Source organism: Oryctolagus cuniculus, chromosome 18 (assembly GCF_964237555.1).
Source record: "Oryctolagus cuniculus chromosome 18, mOryCun1.1, whole genome shotgun sequence".
Taxonomy (NCBI): Eukaryota; Metazoa; Chordata; class Mammalia; order Lagomorpha; family Leporidae; genus Oryctolagus; species Oryctolagus cuniculus.
Window position 1 is genome coordinate 3,987,243 of NC_091449.1, and position 18,732 is coordinate 4,005,974.

Here is an 18,732-nt window from a genome sequence, read left to right on the forward strand (position 1 = left end):
GGTGCCTCTCTGTGGCATTATTTTCACTTGCCTTCTCTTGTGAGCTGCAGCCTTGCTTTTCCTGTTGTGGCTTCCAGATCTTTACACAATGTGTTAGTTGTCTTTCTGTTCCCTTGATAGCTGTCCATGGTGCACAGACTTCTGAAGTTTTGGGGATGATCAAATCAGCCATTTTCCCATTTGTTCCTTGTACTTCGGAATCACAGCTAAGATGCTGTGATGAAGTCTGAGGTCATATTTACCCAGGTATTTCCTTCTAGGAGTGCTTAAAATTTTTTTTTAAAGACTGATTTCTTTATTTCAGAGGGAGAGATGGAGAGAGAGGAGAATCAGAGGCAGAGGTTGTTTCCCATCCAATGGCTCGCTCCCCATATGGCTGGGCGAGGCTGAAGCCAGGAGCCAGGCAGGAGCTTCTGGGTCTCCCACGTGGGTGCAGGGACCCAAGCACTTGGGTCGTTCTCTACTGCTTTCCCAGGCGCATTAGCAGGGAGCTGGATCAGAAGTGGAGCAGCTGGGACTCCAACTTGGCCATACCATATGTGATGCCGGCACTGCTGGTGTTGGCTTTACCCCCTAAGCTACGCTGTGGTGGGGTGGAGTCCCCAGCCCATAACTGGAAACACGGGAGAAGTATCCAGGCGCACCCTCCACCCGCCTCACTGAACTCTGTGGGAAATGCAGACTTGCACCGCACAGACAAGCAGAGTAATCAGCCATCAGAGGAAGCCGGGCAGGCATCCACACTCTTCCAGAACACCGGGTGCTGCCGTCCGCCAGAGCCAACCGTGTTGTGGGGTTTATGTTAGGTGAGCATTGAGAAATCCACATGACCTTGAACGTTCCGTGCCGGAAGAAACCCTGCACACACTTTCAGTCTTTCACTTCTGTGTGGTCCTCTCAGAGGGCGGAGGCCCATGGTCATCTGGGATTTTACCTTAGAGTTTGATGAGCCACAAGTTTTTTAAAATATTTATTTGAAAGTCAGAGTTACAGAGAGAAGGAGCGAGAGAGGTATCCATCTGCTGGTTCAGTCCCAATGGGCCCTCACAGCCGGAGCTCGGCTGATCCCCAGCCAGGAGCCCCGAGTTTCATCTGAGTGTCCCACATGGATGCAGGGGCTCAAGGACTTGGGCCATCTTCTGCTGCTTTCCCAGGCCATAGCAGAGAGCTGGATCAGAAGTGGAGTAGCTGAGTGTCGAACCGGTGCCCACAGGGGATGCCGGCACCGCAGGTGGCAGCTTTTACCCACTACACTACAGAGCCAGCCCAGATCCATTAATTGAGACCTCTCATATCTGACCCCACGTGTCATTGCCTCCTTTTGGTGAGTGGAATGGTAAATCCATCTTGAGTGACAGGTATCCCGCCCTCGTCCTGCCCACTTGTTGAAGGTCAAGGGGAGCGAATCCCGGTGTCGCCCTATCGTTGGGCCGTTTGACCCCGCTCCTGTAGACACTCAGGGCCACTGAGCTGTGTGAGGTCCCTGGAGAGGAACAGCACAGAACCGCACGGGAGCCTGCAGGGCGGTGGGCAGGGCTGCGGGAGGCCGGAGCCCCTTCCCAGAATGCGCGTGGGAGCCCGGGGAAGCAGCACCGCCAGCAGCCCACCCGGGCCCCTGCCCCTGAGCAGGATTCCTGCAACCACAGGTGAGCTCCGCCCACTTCCCCCACAGCTTCTCAGCACTCATGTCTGGCCTCCCGCCTCCCCTGCCCCCGGGGCAGAGCCTCTCTGACCCAGCACTCTCCTCTCTCCAGGTCATCGCTGGCCTGCAGCCCGGGTCCTTCTCTGGCTGTACCAAGCCTCCGCCAGCAGAAGCCCGAGGCCCAGCAGGACCAAGCCCGCCACGCCCCTGCTGATGAGGTTCTCCAGGGTGAGGTCCTGGGTGCTGGGGCTGGGGCTGTGCACGGAGGGGTCACCGAGGCCGGGACAGCCCCAGTCACCTGAGTCCTACCTCCCTGCAGCTGCCTGAGCCCTGAGTCCAGCCTGTAGCTCACTCACCAGCGGGGGAGCCTGGCTGGGGGTGCGAGGGCTGCTGGGCTCCGGTCCCCCTGAGAACAGGGACGGGATAGTGAGGAGGAGACCCCCGCCTGGTCCATACTCAGTGCTTCCCGGCCCCCATGTCTCGCGACGCAGCTCAGCATGGCTCTTGGGTGAGCTGCCTCCGGGTCTCTGTCGGGCTGCCCTGTGCTCCAGGGCCGCAACGGAGCTCTGCAGGGGCCGGGCCGCGCAGCACCCACAGCCTGGCGAGCTTCTCCCTACAGGAGCAGGTCCAAGGACCACCCTGGGCCACGGCGAGGGCACACTGCCCTGAGCAGTCTCTGTCCTGGTCTAGAGGCCCACATTCCCCAGGGTGTGAGGCCCGTCCTGGGCGGGTCCTGTCCAGTGCTGCATCTACTCCAGCCCCTGTGGGAGCCTGGCATGGGCTGCAGGCTGGGCCGACCCCGAGTCCCTGTGTGACCCCGTCAGGCCCTCTGCAGGGACCACCGAGGGCACTGCTGGGTCAGGAGGGAAGAGGGGCGGGGCTGCACCCTGGCTCCGCCCACACCCTTCTCCTTCCTGCCCTGCAGTCCCACCGCCCTCACTCTGGGTGTCTGGCCCAGGAGCCCAGGCCCCGCACCCAATTCCCATCTATGCCTCCTCTCAGCGTCCCCGTGACCTACCCAGCTCCTGCTCAGGTGTGGCTTCCTCACTGTCACCCCAGCTCCAGGGCGGCACTGGGCTCTGAGCAGCCAGCAGCGCTGAGGCAGACACAGCGGTAGCACCCCGCGTACACTTCAGCCATGAGAGGGTGGGGAACTTGGCCTTGTTTCCGGGCTCCAGGGGCATCGCTCTGTCCAAGGGCTCTGGGATTCCCTCTCTACACACACGGCACTCCTGGGCCTCCAGGGTCCCCAACACCACAGGGCCCCAGGCCTGCCCAGGGCGATCACAGAGCCTGGCTCAGCCCGGACGCTGGGTCTGGGGAGGGTCCCTGGAAGGAAACCAGAGGCTGGGTCCCAGGACCACGTCCCCTCGCAGGCCAGGACCCTCCCAGACGCCCTCCTCACCAGACAGGGCTGCTGTCCCCACCCCAGCTGCCCGGGGTGGCCCTTGTCCCATGGCGGCGGGGTGGGGGACCCAGCACAGTGGGGGGCACACTCACCTGCCTGCACTCGGGTCCTGGGGCCCGCATAGCCCTGGAGGAGAGCTCCCCGTGAGAGGGTTGCCCCTGCCCCTGCGCAGGTCCACTCCTCCCCGGGGCTCCTGAGCCTGGGGTCTCCAGGGAGCAGGGCCTGGCTGTTGGTGGGGGCGGGGTCCCTCCAAGAGCAGGGTCTCCCCTCCCCATCTTCCAGTCTCCCCCGGCAGAGCAGGACCACGAGGGCGGGTGTCATTGCGTCCTCTCCGCTGGCCCCGGCACAGCGCCCGCGGCACGGACACACACCGGGTGTGGAAGCTCGGAGGCCGGGTCCTCCCAGCATCGCAGGGCTGTTCCGCCCGCAGCCCCACAGGAAGGGGCACCGCCCCCACCCCAGCCAGGCCCTCAGTCCCCAGGATGGGGGCACAGGCGCCCTGCAGGGATGGGGCCCCGCCCCGCCCTGTCAGCCGGCTCCGCCCTCCTCTCCCAGGGCCAGGACCCAGCACCAAGGACACGGGCCTCCCTAGTGGCCCTCCTAGTGGGCTGACTCCTGCCCCTGGGTGTCTTGTCTCCGCCTTCAGTTGCTGTGCACACAGCATGCAGGATCCCAGCCCCAGGCACATTTCCCGCCAGATGTTTCGCAAGGGCCAACTACCTTCCTGCCGTGTCCGGGCACCACGTCCCCAGCGGGCACAGGGCGCCTGCACGTGTAGCCGTGTGTCAGGCGTGACATTTCATGGCTGAAACTGACAGGATCCTTCCTGGAATTCCCGGGCCCAAGACTCCTGCAGGGAGCTGTGACATATACTCGGGTGGTGGGGGCTGGCGCTGTGGCGTAGTGCGCTGGCATCCCATATGGGCACAGCTTCCTGGTCCAGAGCTGCTCTTCCGACCCCGCCCCCTGCCATGGCCGGGGAAGCAGTGGAAGGTGACCCCAGTGCTTGGGCCCTGCCCCAGAAGCAGCTCCAGGCTCCTGGCTTTGGATCAGCCCAGCTCCGGCCGTTGCAGCCATTTAGGGGGTGAACCAGCAGATGGAAGACCTTCCTCTCTGCCTCTCTCTAACTCTGCCTTCCAAACACATCTTTAACAAAACAGATTCAGATGGTGGAGAACCCTCCTACGGTTTTGTAGGTTGCTGTGTCGGAGAAAGAGGGGCCTGGATCCACAAGAACAGGTGAGTGTGGGGGAGGGGCTCTCTGGGTGGGGGGGAGCGGCTGCAGAAGCCCAGCAGCATCCAGGGATGAGCTGCTCAGAGCCCCAGTGTCCCCGCCCGGCAGGCATCTCTGGGCTCTCAGGGGTGCTGAGACAGGAGTAGGCAGTGGGCAGTGGGCAGTGGGCGGCCTGGGGCTGAAGCTGCCACAGTCAGCTATGGTGGGAGGTGGGTGGGCGGCTGGGGGAAGCAGCTGGGGTCCGAGGGCCCCAACCCAACCGCTGCTGGCCAGCTCCAAGCCACAGGCTGCCTGCCGCCTGGCCGCTCGGGCCAGGCCTGCACAAGCAGCTCCCGAGCCACCAGGCGCTGCCTTCCTACGGGGAAACCACAAGTTCCACGATGATGCACAGGCAGAACTGGGCCAGCTGGAAACAGCCAGGAGGGCCGCCTGAGGGGACCCCCGGGACGGCCATGGGGTCCTCCCACGAAATTCCTGTGTGTGGGGATCCTCTCACTCCCATCATGCACCTGGACTCCCTGACACTTCTGGCTTTTCCAAAAGAGGGCCTGGAAATGGGTGGTGCTGCAGCCCCGCCCCAAATTCCACCCCTCTTTGAATATTCAATCAAGCCACACCCCAGAATGAGCCCTATGCCTCTGGCTGGGGGATGGGCGTGGGGATGGGAGTGGGTGAGGACGCTTCTTCTCCCAAGGGCCATCTGGATTTTGGCAGCATCATTCCGGGCCCTACCTGATTATCAGCCTGCTGCAGACTCACTGGAATTTGAATATTGACCCCACGTGGAGGCTGTGGCAGGGCCTGACCACGGAATTCCTGGTCTCCCGCGGCCTGTAGGTTGCGTGCTCCCCTCCCCTGGATGACCTGGATGGCTGAGGCCCCCATGGAGGGTTTTCTCTATGGCGTGTGTGTTGTGCCCCTGTACTCACCTCTTTCTCTCACTCCAGCTGGCCTGATCCTGGGGTGCACTCACGAACCCTGCGTTCCTGCACCCCTCGAGGCCTCCACGTGCATCCTTCCGTGCATCAGGGGAGGAAGCAGCCCGAGCCCAGTCCGGGGACCCTGCTGCCTGCCCCGCACGGAGCCGCCCGTGAGGGGGCTGCCAGCACCCCCACTGTTCACGTGGGCCCTGGGCGTGGCTGTGGTTGGGTTTGCTATGGGGGCGGGGACACGCGTGTGGGGGCTGCATCACCAGCAACGAGGGGCAGAGACACTGGTGTCTCCGCTGGGGTGGAGCTGTCTGGCGGGGTTCACGGGTGAAGCAGGTGTGAGTGAGGGGCCCCTGCCTGCCTTGCTCCACGCAGGGGTCCACGGGGCCCCCGAGGAGGGGACCCTGGGCGGTGCTGCTATGACAGCCACGGACCCAGAGGGCGTGGCGTGTGGTTTGGTTTCTCCCAGCCCCCTCCCTCTGACCTCCTCAGCACCTCCTCCTCCTCCCTCCATCGCCACCTCCCAGTCTTTTCTGCCCCTCAGTGCCTCTCCTGCCCTGCCCACGGCTCTGCTCTGGCTCCCTGGGCTCCTTCTCCAGGTCTGGGTGATAACGTTCGAGAGGGACACAGGTTTGCAGTCGGCCGTGGGGGTGACGTTCCCAACCGCGAGCCTGAACATGTGCAGGCCCTCCCCGGTGTCTTCAACACAAGGAGGCTGTGATTGTAGGACACAGAGCTCCCGGGGCTGAGTCACCAGCACTTTGGTTTTTTTAAGATTTATTTATTTACTTGAAAGTCAGAGCTACACAGAGGAGAGGGAGAGAGAGAAAAAGAGAGAGAGAGAGAGGTCTTCCATCTGCTGGTTCACTCCCCACATGGCTGCAATGGCTGGAGCTGTGCTGACCTGAAGCCAGGAGCCAGGAGCTTCCTCCAGGTCTCCCCTGCAGGTGCAGGGGCCCAAGCACTTGGGCCATCTTCCACTGCTCTCCCAGGCCACAGCAGAGAGCTGGATCGGAAGTAGAGCAGCTGGGTCTCCAGAGCCCACACGGGATGCCGGCACTGCGGGCGGCAGCTTTACCCACTAGCCACAGCGCCAGCCCCTGAATTTGAGATCTTTTAAGAAGAAGAATGGCAGAAACTTGATAAATCTGAAGAGCAAGGTGAATGTCGGATCCACGAAGGAGCGGAACTAGGAGATGAAAGGCGGGGTCTCCGCTGGGTGTCCCCCTAAGCAGACTCTGCAGAGTGACAGCCAAATGGAGATGGGAAAGCAGAGAGCAGCAACTGGCGGCCCCTCCCCCCGCGGAGCCCCTGCGAGATGCAAACAAACTTCTTAGCAACGGGGGGGGGGGGGAATTCTGTGCCCAGCAAGGTTGTCCATCAGGAATACACAAGCGATAAAGGTTTCCTGGGTGAAAGCAAGGGAGCGAGCACATCACACTACAACCAGCCTGCGCGGGGAGTGAGCGGGAGTCGGTGCAGCAGGACGAGAGCGCTGGCTGGGGCTGGTGCCCAGGTTAGGCTGCCGCTTCCACTGGCGGCGGCCCTCGTCACTTCCACTGGCGGCGGCCCTCGTCACTTCCACTGGCGGCGGCCCACGTCACTTCCACTGGCGGCGGCCCACGTCACTTCCACTGGCGGCAGCCCACGTCAGAGGGCCGGTTTGAGTCTCGTGCAACGGGACCGAATACATCCATCTTTTCCTTGCCGCATCCTGAGCCTCGCTGATGCTGATGTGTATAAACAGAGAAGGCCTGCTTGGGACTCCAGGACCCGGCCTGCAGAGAGCCGGCTGCGGACGCTGCGGGATCTGGCCGTAGCTCCCGGTCAGCGAGGCCGCGGTCCCAACGTGTCGGAACAAAACGCAAAGGGGTGAGCCAGGAAGGGCTCCAGGCTGGGAGGGCTTCGTCCCCACAGCCGGAACCTGGGATCTCCTCACTCGGTTCTTTGCGTCTCTCTGCTCTCAGCCAAGCCCACAAGCAAGATTCCTGGCAGCTGTGCTGGCGCCTGAGACGGCCCTGTGGTCAGCCCCAGCCCAGCCACGCAGGAAGGCATCAGTAAGACGTCAGTCTCCCGTCGCCCTCATCTGATGACAGATTAAACTCTTCTTCCTTTACCCTCAACTCTTGCTCATGATTTTGACTTAGCACAGCGGACAGGGACCAAGCCTTTGGGAACACCGGCTGCTCCATTTCCCACCCAGCTCCCTGCTAATGTGCCTGGGAAGGCGGCAGCAGACGGCCCAGTGCCTGGGTCCCTGTACCCTCGTGGGGCCCTTGCATGGGGCTCCAGGCTCGGCCGTTGCAGCCTCTGGGGCGTGAACCAGCAGATGGAAGATCTTTCTGTCTCTTTCTCCCTCTCTCTGTCACTCTGAATTCAAATAAAAAGAAAGAAATAAGTAAATATTTTGTCATAAAAACAGAATCGATGCAATATGAAAACTAGAAGGTATGGAGCGCACCGCAAAGGTGAAATGCAGTCAGCTTGGGAACAGCCTGACCGTGCATCACGGTGCCGGTACCGCTCTTACCTGGAACTACAAGTAAACAGACGAAAGTGCTGAAAAGTGACTGCAGCTGTTGTGTTTGTTAATGGGACACAATATTTTCTGTAAACATCACAGAAACTGCCCTTTTTTCTATTTACTTATTTATTTACTTGAAAGAGATACACACAGAGAGAAAGAGAGGCAGGAAGAGAGAGAGAGAGAGAGAGAGAGAGAGAGGTCTTCTGTCTGATGGTTCACTCCCCAGTTGGCCGCAACAGCTGGAGTCGCACCAATCTGAAGCCAGGAGCCAGAAGCTTCCTCCAGGTCTCCCACGTGGGTGCAGGGTCCCAAGCACTTGGGCCATCTTCCACTGCTTTCCCAGGCCATAGCAGAGAGCTGGATGGGAAGTGGAGCAGCCGAGACTCAAACCGGCACCCACATGGGATGTCGGTGCTGCAGGCAGCGGCTTTACCTGCTGAGCCACAGCGCTGACCCCAACACAATACATTAAACATTCAAGTTGTGACAGCAGTAGCATAAGATGTGGAAGGAGGGGAAGCTGAGGTGTAGAGTTCACGTGGTGGAAATGTACTTACATTTATGAGATGTTTCATGGAAGCCTCACCATAACCACACACACACACCGCCTTGCACTAAATACACAAAAGACAAAAAGAAAGAAATCAAAACTGAACTGTTACAAAAAAAATCACCAAATCACAATAAGGCAGCAAGAGAGGCAACATGGAACAAAGGTACCATGAAAACTAATAGTTATGGTAAATACAAACGGATTAAACTCTCCATCAAAAGACACACAGAACAGCTGACTGGGTTCAGACAAGAAGACACCGCTAGGCCGTCTACAAGAGACTCAGTTTACCTTCAGGAACACACTTAGGCTCAAAGTGAGTGGGTGAACATTTTATTTCATGCAAACGGAAACCAAAGAGAGCGAGGAAGGCTATACTTGTATCAGAGAACAGAAAAGCCATCGCTTGATGACAGAGAGCTGCACTCTGGGGCCGCTCCGACAGGTGTCACTCAGGGCTCTGAGTCACAAGGCCCCCATTCCCAGCAGCTGCAAATGTCCAGTGCCAGGAGGAGCGAGAGACGGGCGAGATTCCAGCGCGGGCATCGCCTGCACAGCTGGGACAGGGACGCCCCACGTGCTGATGCCACAGAGACAGGCGTGAGGACCCAGGCAATGACCTGGGCGGGGCAGAGGGTGTCCCCCATGGGGCGGGGAGGAGGTGAGACCCAGGAAGGAGTGGGCAAGGGGCTGTGGCGATGCCGAGGCACACGCTCGCTCAGGAGAGGCTGGGAGGCGTCGCTGCTGCTCTCCGTCTGGACTTGGCAGGTGCACCTGGGGCACCCTGTCCCTGGCCCCTGGCCCAGAGCCCTTGGCTGTCCTTCCTGGAGCCCTGGGGGCTAAACTCCTTGGAGGGCGCCCTGCTGTGTCCATCCCAGACACCCCTGCCGGGCCCTGCGCAAGCTGTGCCAAGCTTCTGCCAGGATTGCCGCCAGGATCAGCAAGACCAGCCCGGCCAGGCCCAGGCGGACGCCGTTCAACACCGGGTACTCCTGGGAAGTGGGGGCTGGAACAAAAGGGGGGTGTTACTGACCAGTGGGCGGCATCCGGCCGCTCCCAGGACTCCTGGAATAGGAGCTGGCCCCTGCCTTCTTGACTAGACTGCCCCCCGGGGCACATCCCCTGGACAGGGTCCCCAGGTGGCTCACCAGTCGGGGGCCCGCTCCTGGGGAGGGAGACCCCTGGGAGTCGGGCGGGTGAGGGGCTGACAACGGCTCCCAAGGCTGGGTCTTCATCGGGAGCACGTGGCCCAGCATGGCCTGGCTCTCTCCGCACCCCACCCCAGCACCCAGAGATCCCTGGGTTCCCAGCCCCAGGCCCACAGCTCGGAGCCAGAGTGGTTCACCCCCTCTTGGATCTCAGATTCTTCAGGAGTAAAGCGGGGCTGGGGGACAAAAGGACAGAGTTCACGGCTGGGTGGCGCCCACCCCCTCCGCGGGAGGCAGAGTCCCTGCTCCCCTCAGCGAGGAGGCCAGGCTTGGCCAGGGCCCCTCATGGCTCGGAGCCCGCGGGCCTGGCTCCGGGGTGCGGGGCGGGGGCGCCCCTGCCCTGCTGGTGCACTTCTGTACCTCCTCCATCTCCTTGCCCCTCCCCCAATTTCAGCTGTCAGCTTCAGCTCCTGGTGAGACCCCTGCTCACCCTCCCCTGGGGACTCTCCCCCGTCCCGACATCCGGGGTCTCCTGGGAACATGGAGCCCAGGGCTGCGGTGGGGGGCGGCTCCTGTGCAGGGTCCCAGCCCCAGGGATGGCCCAGGAAGCCGATCCCGTGGGGTGGAGACCGTCACGAATCAGTAGGTCCTGCTCTGGCCTGAGGCCCCCCCCAGGGTGGGGGTGGGGGTGGGGGTGGGGGCAGGGAGGCTGCAGACAGAGGGTGGCTGCTAGGACAGCCCAGGGCCCAGGACTGGACAGAGACCTGAGGGCACAGCTGAGACGGGGCCGGGGTCGGAGGCCCGGGGGACGTCCTCAGGGATCACCACCAGCTCCAGTTCTCCACTGCGCTCAGACCAGGCGCCTGATTTATAGTAGAGACAGCGGTACCGCCCAGCCGTGTCTGCGTCCGTGGCGAGGAGGGGAAACCGCGCCTCCCTCTGGTTAGGCGACGCCCTCCTCTCAATCTTGACCCCTCTTCCTTCTTTCTCCAGGCGGAAGGTGTCAAACTCAGCAGGGCTCTGACACACGATGGTCACGGGCTGCCCCAGGAGGACCGTGGGGCCTGGCTCAGCGGAGATGGAGGGACTGGGCCAGGCCTCTAGGAGGGAGCAGATGGGAGCTCAGCGCCCCTTGGAGGAAGCCGCCCGTCCCGCTCGTGAGGGGCGGAAGGGAAGGAGTGCACCCCATTCCTGCCCAGGGCTCCGAGCCTGCCTCTGGGGGTGCCGTGCTCACGAACCCTGGACTCGGTTCTGTGCAGCCGTGAGACCACGTCTGTGCCAGTGAGACAGAGCCTTACTGTTGAGACTCCCAGAAAGGGGGCTTCAAGGGCAGCATTACGCCCCTAGGGCCTGTTTCTTATCCTGTCTGCCTTTCCTTCTCTTCCAGCCTGAAAGCAGAGGTGATGGCTGGAGCAACAGCAGCCATTCTGCCTCAAAGGTGGCCTCAATGCTGGTGGCCACAGGGTTTTGGAGCGGAAAGGGGGGTCGTGCACCCCAGGTGACAGCTGCACCTGCCTGAGCTTCCGACTCTGAAGGAGCTGTCCAGCAAGAGACGGACATGAGAAGAGGCAGTTTTGGAAATCTGACTTGGAGGGACCTGCCAATGAGTTGCTGGCATCCTGCAGGCTTCGGGAGATGAGTGTGGTGTGAGCGGGGGTGGGCTCTGCTCAGAACCAACTCGACCCCCGCCCAGAGGCCTGCCCTCTTTATACACAAGATAGACCTCAGCCTGCAGAGAGCCCTGGCACCAGAGGGTCACAGGGCTCCCCACGGCGACCAGGGAGCCTGGGTCAGCCCAGATGGAGGGCTTGGGGAGGGTCCCTGGAAGGGAATCAGAGCTGCAGACCCCGGGTGCCGCCCCTCCCCCGCCCCCTTCCCCAGCTCCACTCCCAGCCCCTCCCAGCCATCACCATCAGCCCAGCCCCACTGGGCTCCTTAACCCTGAGCTGCCTGGGCCCCGGGGGCTGAGCCAGGTCAGGGGAGGACTCACCCGCCTGTGCCTTAACCCATGGTGCCCAGCATAGCCCTGGAAGAGAGGTCCCCGTGAGAGCTGCTCCCCACTCCCCACCCCTTCAGAGATGCCCAGCCCGCCCTGGTCCTCTGAGTCCTAGGGTCCCAGCTGGGGCAGGGCGCTGTCCCCTCCCGCACCTGTGAGGGGTCCCATTGTCCCCGTGTCCCCGGCTCACCCAGGCAGAGGAGGGCAGTGAGGGCTGGGGTCTGGGCCCCGCCGCCCATGGTCCCGTGGAGCAGAGCAGCTGTGAGGGCCACAGGCCCAGAGCCCGGCTGGAGATGAGTGGGGAGACGTCACGGGTTCCTCATCTGTGGCCTCACGGGAAGGGAGCAGCCCCTCCCCCGCTGTCCCTGAGGACGGGCCCAGGACAGAAAAGGCTTTGGGGACCATGGGACCAGGCCTCCGCCACCGCTGCCCCCTGCGCTGTGCCTGCCTGGTCTCCGCCCCCCCTGCCCACTCCAGCCCCACCAGGGGGTACCCCTCGTGGGCGGGGCCTAGGAGCTGCCCGGTTAGGGTTCTGGTTCTCCCTGCACAGGCCGGGTGGGCGAGACACGCACTTCCCCTTCCTGAGCTGCTGAGTGCAGTTGTGGGGATGGGGTGGGGGAGGGGAGGGGGAGGGCTGGATCCCGTGGGGAGGGTGACGGAATCTTCCAGGCCTCTGGCGCTGACAGGAGGGGATGAAGAAGGCACAGACGCTGCAGAGGTGTGGCTGAGCTGCAGCCCAGCTGTGGCTGTGGCAGGTGCAGGAGGGCCCACAAAGAGGACCCGGCCTTGGGGCGGGGTCCTGCTGGGAGCTGGCGGGTCCAGGGCCTGGCGAGCAGCTGTGAGGAGGGGAGGGTGTCTGGGGGCAGAGGCCCCGAGCTACCCTAGGAACTGAGAATATGGTGGTGCCCTGACCAGCCCAGCCGGGGTCCAGTGCCGCACACCCTGTGCTGCCTGCACTGTACCGGGTTTCTCATTAGGTAGAGGGGACTGGGAGCAGGGCACTGGGCCCGTGTGCAGATACACACTCACGTGGGGCTGGGGATTCCCGGCACCTGCTTCCTGAGCCCCCCACGGCCTCTCCTCCCCTGATCTGAGCACCTGAGCTCCGTGCTCCTGGATGACATGGGGGTGATGCTTCCTGAAGGACCTGAACAGGTGACTTCATCCCGCAGTGTCTCTGTGGTGGGGGGATGCCCGAGACCTCCCCTCTCTGGGTGGCCGTGGCTGCAGCACTCCGGTCTCAGGGTCCTGCAGTGTCCCTTCCAGATTCAGACGTGGGGACAGCACCGTTCTGGTAGGCACCGCTCCTCAGAAGTCCCTAGGAGCGCCCGCCGTCCCCAGAGGTGAATCAGAAGTGGTCCCGGGTCCCAGACAGAATGGAAGACCCCATCCTCAGCCATGTTTGGGGGTGGAGGTCAGAGGGCAGGCTCTCAGCTGCCTGCTCTGGTGTGGGGACCCAGGAGAGAACTATGGCGGCTCGCCACAGCCTCTGGTTACAAAGGCACCCGCAGGCATCTGTCCTTTCCTTAGCCTGCATCAGGTAGAGAGGAAGTCCCCCTCCCAGAAACAGGAGCTGGCAAAGCGTGCACTCAGTGCGGTTCATGGTAAAGTCCCAGAAATGCTAGGACCACCTCCGGCCTCACCCCAGGAGGAAGCTCCATACCATGCAGAGGCCAGCCCCACCAGCCCCGCCAGCCCCAGGGCTCTGTGGGCTCCCAGCCCTGGGTGTTTCTGGGAACAGTGCTATGTGTGACCTTTGTGTGTGGCTGCACCCCCTGCCACATGCATCCTCACTTCACAGCTTCCTGGGGCTCAGCAGAGTTCCCATGGAGCCAGGGACCCACCACCCCGAGCCCTGCATCCCCGGTGCACATCCGGCTCCTGTCCCTGGCCGGCCGTGCTTGGATGGATGCCTGTGTGCACAGTCCCTGGGTGGTTGTCAGGGCTTCGTCCTGGCCCTCAGCAGTGAGAACACTCCACAGAGCCTGCACTCAGCACACTGGTGAGCGCTGCACCTGACCCTGACCCTTGCCAGCATGTGGGTCAACGGGAGCGCCTGACTCCGTGCAGGGAGTGGGTTGCTCTGTGCTGTGCCGAGGCTGGGTCTGGTGCTTTGAGGAACTATGAGCCTCTTGCCGCAGTGGCCGAACCCTGCACATTCCAGCCGCGTCTCAGGGCTGCGATTTCCCCACACCCTGACCACACTCTGCCTTCCTTGTCTTCGAGAAGTGACCAGTGTGGTGGGCGTGGGGGTGCCTCTCTGTGGCATTATTTTCACTTCCCTTCTCTTGCACTGAGTTGCACCCTTGCTTTTCCTGTTGTGGCTTCCAGATCTTTACACCATGTGTTCGTTGTCTTTCTGTTCCCTTGATAGCTGTCCATGGTGCACAGACTTCTGAAGTTTTGGGGATGATCAAATCGGCCATTTTCCCATTTGTTCCTTGTACTTTCGGAATCACAGCTTAGACGCTGTGATGAAGTCTGAGGTCATATTTACCCAGGTATCTCCTTCTAGGAGTGCTTAAAAATTTTTTTAAAGACTGATTTCTTTATTTCAGAGGGAGAGATGGAGAGAGAGGAGAATCAGAGGCAGAGGTTTCCCATCCAATGGCTCGCTCCCCATATGGCTGGGTGAGGCTGAAGCCAGGAGCCAGGCAGGAGCCTCTGGGTCTCCCATGTGGGTGCAGGGACCCAAGCACTTGGGTCGTTTTCTACTGCTTTCCTAGGCGCATTAGCAGGGAGCTGGATCAGAAGTGGAGCAGCCGGGACTCCAACTTGGCCATACCATATGTGATGCCGGCACTGCAGGTGTTGGCTTTACTCCCTAAGCTACGCTGTGGTGGGGTGGAGTCCCCAGCCCATAACTGGAAACACGGGAGAAGTATCCAGACGCACCCTCCACCCCGCCTCACTGAACTCTGTGGGAAACGCAGACTTGCACCGCACAGACAAGAAGAGTAATCAGCCATCAGAGGAAGCCGGGCAGGCATCCGCACTCTTCCAGAACACCGGGTGCTGCCGTCCGCCAGAGCCAACCGTGTTGTGGGGTTTACGTTAGGCGAGCACTGAGAAATCCAGGTGACCTTGAATGTTCCGTGCCGGAAGAAACCCTGCACACACTTTCAGTCTTTCACTTCTGTGTGGTCCTCTTGGAGGGCGGAGGCCCACGATCATCTGGGATTTACCTTAGAGTTTGATGAGCCACAAGTTTTTTAAAATATTTATTTGAAAGTCAGAGTTACAGAGAGAAGGAGCGAGAGAGGTATCCATCTGCTGGTTCAGTCCCAATGGGCCCTCACAGTCGGAGCTCGGCTGATCCCCAGCCAGGAGCCCCGAGTTTCATCTGAGTGTCCCACATGGATGCAGGGGCTCAAGGACTTGGGCCATCTTCTGCTGCTTTCCCAGGCCATAGCAGAGAGCTGGATCAGAAGTGGAGCAGCTGAGTGTCGAACCGGTGCCCACAGGGGATGCCGGCACCGCAGGTGGCAGCTTTTACCCACTACACCACAGAGCCAGCCAAGATCCATTAATTGTGACCTCCCATATCTGACCCCACGTGTCATCGCCTCCTTTTGGTGAGTGGAATGGTGAATCCATCTTGAGTGACAGGTGTCCCGCCCACGTCCTGCCCACTTGCTGAAGGTCAAGGGGAGTGAATCCCGGCATTGCCCTATCGATGGGCCGTTCGACCCCGCTCCTGTAGACACTCAGAGCCACTGAGCTGTGTGCGGTCCCTGGAGAGGAACAGCACAAAACCGCACGGGAGCCTGCAGGGCGGTGGGCAGGGCTGCGGGAGGCCGGGACCCCTTCCCAGAATGCGCGTGGGAGCCCGGGGAAGCAGCACCGCCAGTGGCCCACCCGGGTCCCTGCCCCTGAGCAGGATTCCTGCAACCACAGGTGAGCTCCGCCCACTTCCCCGCAGCTTCTCACTGAGCATGCCCGGCCTCACCCCTCCCCCGCCGCCGGGGCACAGCCTCTCTGACCCAGCGCTGTCCTCTTCCAGGTCATCGCTGGCCTGCAGCCCGGGTCCTTCTCTGGCTGTACCAAGCCTCCGCCAGCAGAAGCCCGAGGCCCAGCAGGACCAAGCTCGCCACGCCCATGCTGATGAGGTTCTCCAGGGTGAGGTCCTGGGGCACTAGCGCTGGGGGCGGGCACGGAGGGGTCACCGAGGCCGGGACAGACCCAGTCACCCAGGACCCCACCTCCCCGCAGCAGCCTGAGCCCTGAGCCCTGATTCCAGGGCTCACTCACCAGCCTGGCTGGGGGTGCGAGGGCTGCTGGGCTCCGGTCCCCCTGAGAACAGGGACGGGATAGTGAGGAGAAGGAGACCCCAGCCTGGTCCATACTCAGTGCTTCCCGGCCCCCATGTCTTGCGACGCAGCTCAGCATGGCTCTTGGGTGAGCTGCCTCCGGGTCTGTCGGGCTGCCCTGTGCTCCGGGGCCGCAACGGAGCTCTGCAGGGGCCGGGCCGCGCAGCACCCACAGCCTGGCGAGCTTCTCCCTATAGGAGCAGTTCCGGGGCCCACCGTGGGCCACGGCCAGGGCCCACTGACCTGAGCAGTCTCTGTCCTGGTCTAGAGGCCCACAGCCCCCAGGCTGTGAGGCCCGTCCTGGGCGGGACCTGTCCAGTGCTGCATCTACTCCCGCCCCTGTGGGAGCCAGGCCTGGGGCAGCCGGCCAGGGTGCTGGGCAGACCCCGAGTCCCTGTGTGACCCCGTCAGGCCCTTTGCAGGGACCACTGAGGGCCTGCTGGGTCAGGAGGGAAGAGGGGCGGGGCTGCACACTGGCTCCGCCCACACCCTTCTCCCTCCTGCCCTGCAGTCCCACCGCCCTCACTCTGGGTGTCTGGCCCAGGAGCCCAGGCCCCGCACCCAATTCCCATCTACCCTCCTCTCAGCGTCCCCGTGACCTACCCAGCTCCTGCTCAGGTGTGGCTTCCTCACTGTCACCCCAGCTCCAGGGCGGCACTGGGCTCTGAGCAGCCAGCAGCGCTGAGGCAGACACAGCGGTAGCGCCCCGCGTACACCTCAGCCATGAGAGGGATGGGGAACTTGGCCTTGTTTCCGGGCTTCAGGGGCATCGCTCTGTCCCAGGGCTCTGGGATTCCCTCTCTATACAGACGGCACTCCTGGGCCTCCAGGGTCCCCAACACCACAGGGCCCCAGGCCTGCCCAGGGCGATCACAGAGCCTGGCTCAGCCCGGAGGCTGGGTCTGGGGAGGGTCCCTGGAAGGAAACCAGAGGCTGGGTCCCAGGACCACGTCCCCTCGCAGGCCAGGACCCTCCCAGACGCCCTCCTCACCAGACAGGGCTGCTGTCCCCACCCCAGCTGCCCGGGGTGGCCCTTGTCCCATGGCGGCGGGGGGACCCGGCACAGTGGGGGCACGCTCACCTGCCTGCACTCGGGTCCTGGGGCCCGCACAGCCCTGGAGGAGAGCTCCCCGTGAGAGGGTTGCCCCTGCACCTGTGCCCGTCCTCTCCTCCCCGGGGCTCCTGAGCCTGGGGTCTCCAGGGAGCAGGGCCTGGCTGTGGGCAGGGCGGGGTCCCTCCCAGAGCAGGGTCTCCCCTCCCCGTCTTCCAGTCCCCCTCCCTGCAGAGCAGGACCACAAGGGCGGGGTCATGGCGTCCTCTCCGCTGGCCTTGGCACAGCCCCCGCGGCACGGACACACACCAGGTGTGGACGCTCGGAGGCCGGGTCCTCCCAGCATCGCAGGGCTGTTCCACCCGCAGCCCCACAGGAAGGGGCACCGCCCCCACCCCAGCCAGGCCCTCAGTCCCCAGGATGGGGGCACAGGCTCCCTGCAGGGATGGGGCCCCGCCCCCGCCCTGTCAGCCAGCTCTGCCCTCCTCTCCCCAGGACCAGGACCCAGCACCAAGGACACGGGGCCTCCCTAGTGGCCCTCCTAGTGGGCTGACTCCTGCCCCGGGGGGTCTTGTCTCCGCCTTCAGTTGCTGTGCACACAGCATGCAGGATCCCAGCCCCAGGCACATTTCCCGCCAGATGTTTCGCAAGGGCCAACTTCCTTCCTGCCGTGTCCGGGTACCACGTCCCCAGCGGGCACAGGGCACCTCCATGTGTAGCCATGTGCCAGGTGTGACATTTCATGGCTGAAACTGACAGGATCCTTCCTGGAATTCCCGGGCCCAAGACTCCTGCAGGGAGCTGTGACAAATACTCGGGTGGTGGGGGCTGGCGCTGTGGCGTAGTGCGCTGGCATCCCATATGGGCACAGCTTCCTGGTCCAGAGCTGCTCTTCCGACCCCGCCCCCTGCCATGGCCAGGGAAGCAGTGGAAGGTGACCCCAGTGCTTGGGCCCTGCCCCAGAAGCAGCTCCAGGCTCCTGGCTTTGGATCGGCCCAGCTCCGGCCGTTGCAGCCATTTAGGGGGTGAACCAGCGGATGGAAGACATTCCTCTCTGCCTCTCTCTAACTCTGCCTTCCAAACACATCTTTAACAAAACAGATTCAGATGGTGGAGAACCCTCCTACGGTTTTGTAGGTTGCTGTGTCGGAGAAAGAGGGGCCTGGATCCACAAGAACAGGTGAGTGTGGGGGAGGGGCTTTTTTGGGGGGGGGATCGGCCGCACAAGCCCAGCCGCATCCAGGGATGAGCTGCTCGGAGCCCCAGTGTCCCCGCCCGGCAGGCATCTCTGGGCTCTCAGGGGCGCTGAGACAGGAGCAGGCAGTGGGCAGTGGGCGGCCTGGGGCTGAAGCTGCCACAGTCAGCTATGGTGGGAGGAGGGTGGGCGGCTGGGGGAAGCAGCTGGGGTCCGAGGGCCCCAACCCAACCGCTGCTGGCCAGCTCCAAGCCACAGGCTGCCTGCCGCCTGGCCGCTCGGGCCAGGCCTGCACAAGCAGCTCCCGAGCCACCAGGCGCTGCCTTCCTACGGGGAAACCACAAGTTCCACGATGTTGCACAGGCAGAACTGGGCCAGCTGGAAACAGCCAGGAGGGCCGCCTGAGGGGACCCCCGGGACGACCATGGGGTCCTCCCACGAAATTCCTGTGTGGGGGGATCCTCTCACTCCCATCATGCACCTGGGCTCCCTGACACTTCTGGCTTTTCCCAAAGAGGGCCTGGAAATGGGTGGTGCTGCAGCCCCGCCCCAAACTCCACCCCTCTTTGAATACTCAATCAAGCCACACCCCAGAATGAGCCCTATGCCTCTGGCTGGGGGATGGGCGTGGGGATGGGAGTGGGTGAGGACGCTTTTTCTCCCAAGGGCCATCTGGATGTTGGCAGCATCATTCCGGGCCCTACCTGATTATCAGCCTGCTGCAGACTCACTGGAATTT

At 62.6% G+C, this 18,732-nt stretch overlaps 1 protein-coding gene across 2 annotated transcripts; it reads right to left on the reverse strand.

Annotated features, from left to right (window-relative positions):
* Window positions 1–8,609: 8,609 nt before the first annotated feature.
* Window positions 8,610–11,908, reverse strand: LOC127482604 (leukocyte-associated immunoglobulin-like receptor 2). 2 transcript variants are annotated; one of them, XM_070063319.1, is made up of 4 exons: window positions 11,628–11,907; window positions 11,432–11,467; window positions 10,206–10,541; window positions 8,610–9,299 (listed from the first exon to the last, which is right to left on the reverse strand). In XM_070063319.1, the coding sequence occupies exons 1-4, from the start codon at window positions 11,674–11,676 to the stop codon at window positions 9,133–9,135; spliced, it is 588 nt and encodes a 195-aa protein (XP_069919420.1). In that variant the 5' UTR covers window positions 11,677–11,907; the 3' UTR covers window positions 8,610–9,132. The 2 variants fall into 2 exon arrangements, with proteins under 2 accessions (XP_069919420.1, XP_069919421.1); XM_070063320.1 differs by lacking the exon at window positions 11,432–11,467 and having other exon boundaries at window positions 11,628–11,908.
* Window positions 11,909–18,732: the final 6,824 nt, after the last annotated feature.